At 46.9% G+C, this 3,391-nt stretch overlaps 1 protein-coding gene across 2 annotated transcripts in view; it reads left to right on the forward strand.

Moving 5' to 3' along the window:
- Window positions 1-3,391, forward strand: part of Izumo2 (IZUMO family member 2) — a 12,825-nt gene extending 9,434 nt beyond the window's left edge. For both annotated transcript variants that reach the window (XM_021168216.2, XM_021168217.2), the window contains one exon: window positions 3,300-3,391. In XM_021168216.2, the coding sequence (XP_021023875.1) occupies window positions 3,300-3,342 (43 nt within the window). In that variant the 3' untranslated portion in view covers window positions 3,343-3,391. The remainder of the gene's footprint in view (window positions 1-3,299) is intronic.

A 3,391-nucleotide genomic window follows, 5' to 3' on the forward strand; every position in this document is an offset into this window, starting at 1 on the left:
GAAGAAGAAGAGAAGAAGAAGAGAAAAGAAGAAGAAGAAGAAGAAGAAGAAGAAGAAGAAGAAGAAGAGAAGAAGAGAAAAGAAGAAGAAGAAGAAGAAGAAGAAGAAGAGAGAAGAAGAAGAAGAAGAAGAAGAAGAAGAAGAAGAAGAAGAAGAAGAAGAAGAAGAAGAAGAAGAGAAAAGTTGCACATGCCTTTAATCCTAGCACTCAAGAGGCAGAGGCAGTTGGATCTCTAAGAGTTCAAGGCTAGCCTGGTCTACATAGTTCCAGGACAGCCAGGGCTATACAGTGAGACCCTGTCTGAAACTAAGAGAATGGATGTGCAGATCATACCAAGGTTTGCCTAGCAGGATTGTCTATATATTCTTCACCAACACTGCCATTGATATAGTCATTTGTGAAACCTTTTTGAGACAGAACACTATGTAAACTTGGCTAGTCTGGCTCCATGTGTAGACCTCACTAGCCTCCATATCACAGAGATTCACCTGCCTCTGCCTCTCCAGTGCTGAGAATAAGAGCAAATGCCACCATGCCCAGATGTAATTTTTTTTAAGACAGGGTCTCATGTACCTCAGGCTGATCTGGAACACCTTATCTTTGGCCTCAGACTTCTTAGTACTGGAATGACAAGTATTAGCCTAGCATTAATGATGAAACCTAATAGCTCATGGGACATAGCCAGGGCACACAGGAGGGACACATCTACCTATGGGGTTACTTAGAGCCACAGAAATGTATTCTTGGGAGGAATGGGGGCATGGCTCAGGGAGAGCCCTTGTTTAGCGTTCCCCCACTGAGAGCCTGAGGGTGTGTCTCAGCGGTAGAGCAGCTGCCTCTGCCAGCATATGGCCGAGGGATGGCGCATGTCTGAAGCCTATATTCAGTTCTCATCTCTTGAAGTTATTATCTAGGGCTGTCCAGATGGTTCAGTGGATAAAGTCATCTGCCTGATAACCTGAGTTGTCACACCAGGACCCACATGGCAGGAGGAGAAAATTGGCTCCCATACTTCTGCAGACATCCACATGCACGCCACTCCACACACAAACACACATAAAAATAAATAAATGTAAAAATTGGTAGGCCAGACATCCTATATCATGAGTTTGGCAAAAGATGCCCTGAGGGTGGATTGCTGATCCCACACTGGTCTTTCGGCTGCCTTTAGCAGCTGGCAACCCTGGACATTCCTTAGTTTGTATCTTCCAGTTGAGCTTTGCCTCTAACTTTATGTAACTGGAGACCCTGGCCGGCAGCTTCCAAATGACTAGGTCAGCCACTTTCCCCCAAGGGAAGCAAACAGAAGTCCTTGGTAGGCAGGAAGGAAGACATTTTCATCACAGTGGCCATGTTGGGGAGATGAAATTCAAGTATTGCAGCTGCAGCTTGGTGACTAGAGATTCACATTAAACAAGGGAGGACCTGGCATAGGGGTAGGGGCTGTGAGCAGGTCCAGTCAAGATGTGGTTGACTGAGCCATTAATCTCAGACCTGCTTCTGCAGGTCGGTGTGAAGTGCTTGAGGGAGCAAGCCCGTTCCCATGAGGTCAGCGCTGGCCAGTGGGAGCTCATCCCAGACTGATCCATTTATTTTTTTGTTGTTGTTGTTTTTATGTGAATGAGGGGTTTTTTTTTGTTTGTTTTTGGTTTTTGGTTTTTGGTTTTTTTGCCTATATGTAAGTTTGTGCACAGTGTGCCTGCCAGAAGAGGGCACTGGATCCCCTGGGACTGGAGATACAAATGGTTCTGAGCCATCAAATAGGTAGAAGGACTTAAATCTGTGCCCCTAGTGCTCTTAACCACTGAGTTCTCTCTCCAGCCCACCCAACCCTGCATGCTTCTGTTACCCAAGGAGACTAAGGGCTTAGGACAACGACCTTTAGGCTGGTCTGGGACAGGATGCCATAAACAGCTGGCAATAAGGTATCCCAGTTGCTCTTAGCTTTGGCTTCAGTTTGTAAGTGGGAGAGAGAGGCTGGGTCTGCCCAGATGTACACAGGCAAGCCGGTGAGCAAAGGAGATGGGCGAGAGCTGAAGGCAGAGATGCCAAGCTCTCCTCTTACATTTTGTCTTTTCTTTCCCACTTTGATTTTAGGGGGCAGGGTCTCATGCAGCCAAGGCTAGTTTCAAACTCAGTCTCATGGTGTAGCTGAGAATGACCTGAAACTCCTGATGTCCCTGCCTCCAGCTCCCTAGGGCGGGCTTACATGTGTGCACTACTGTGCCTATGTCATTTAGAGGTGCGGGTGGCTCCAAGTTTCAGTGTGCTAAGAAGCACTTGTCCCACCATGTCATATCCACAGCCTCATGTTGCCGTTAGTGTGAGTCTCAGCAAGGGACATCTAGGTTCCCGTTCATTAGGTAGGTGTTTTGTTTTCTGTCTGAGACTCACAGAGGCCTTGCCTTTCCCATATAATGACCCCGGTGTTTGGATACAGGCTGGATCTAAACCCACAGTGATGTCAGCTTGTCTTAATTACACTGGCAAAGACTTGTTTCCAAAAGGGCCACTTGGGCGAAGCTGGGAAGTGGGAAAGTGAGGGGTATAGCTCTGGGAGAGGGTTGCTGTTCCATCATGGTACTCGGCCTCTTTCCTTCGGTTATTTCTCCTTCTGTCCATCCATCCCTGATCCTGGTTGCCTTGATTCCATAGTCTCCCAGTCCTGACCAGAAACAGTGGTATCTCTGGTTGAGCCTCTGATGTGTGGGGTCAGTTCTGACCTCCGTCTTCCCCCATCTCTCAATCTCAATCCATCTCATCTATCACCTATCTATCCATCTACTTATACATTCATCCATCTATCATCTCTCTAGGTAGCTAGCTATCCTTTATCAATATATCCATGTATCATCTAGCTGGCTGCCATCTATCATCTATCTATCTATCTATCTATCTATCTATCTATCTATCTATCTATCCATCCATCCACCCACCCATCCATCCATCTCTCTCTCTCTCTCTCTCGTGTGTGTGTGTGTGTGTGTGTGTGTGTGAAGTGTAGCACATGCATACCAAGACAGGCCTGTGGCGGTCAGAGGACGACACGCTAGAGTCTGTTCTCGCCGTCACTACGTGTGTCCTGAGGTACAGATCCAGATTACTGGCAGCTTCCTTTACCTTGTGAGCCACCTCACAACCCAAGTGTTTGGATTTTTTGATATATGGTCTCACTCTGTAACCAAGGTTAGTCTGGAACTCAGGGCAATCCTCCTGTCTCAACCCTCTCAACTGCCATAACAACAGGCATGCCCACCTGACCCACTTTAACCTTCTACTTCTTCTTCCTTCTGACCAGGGCTTGTACCTACAGGCAAAACCGGAAACTCCTGCTGAAGTAGGCCAGCGACTTTGGTGTTTGTAAAAGAAAAATAAATTTAATAAAATCTG

The sequence above is a fragment of the Mus caroli genome, chromosome 7 (genome assembly GCF_900094665.2).
Source record: "Mus caroli chromosome 7, CAROLI_EIJ_v1.1, whole genome shotgun sequence".
Taxonomy (NCBI): Eukaryota; Metazoa; Chordata; class Mammalia; order Rodentia; family Muridae; genus Mus; species Mus caroli.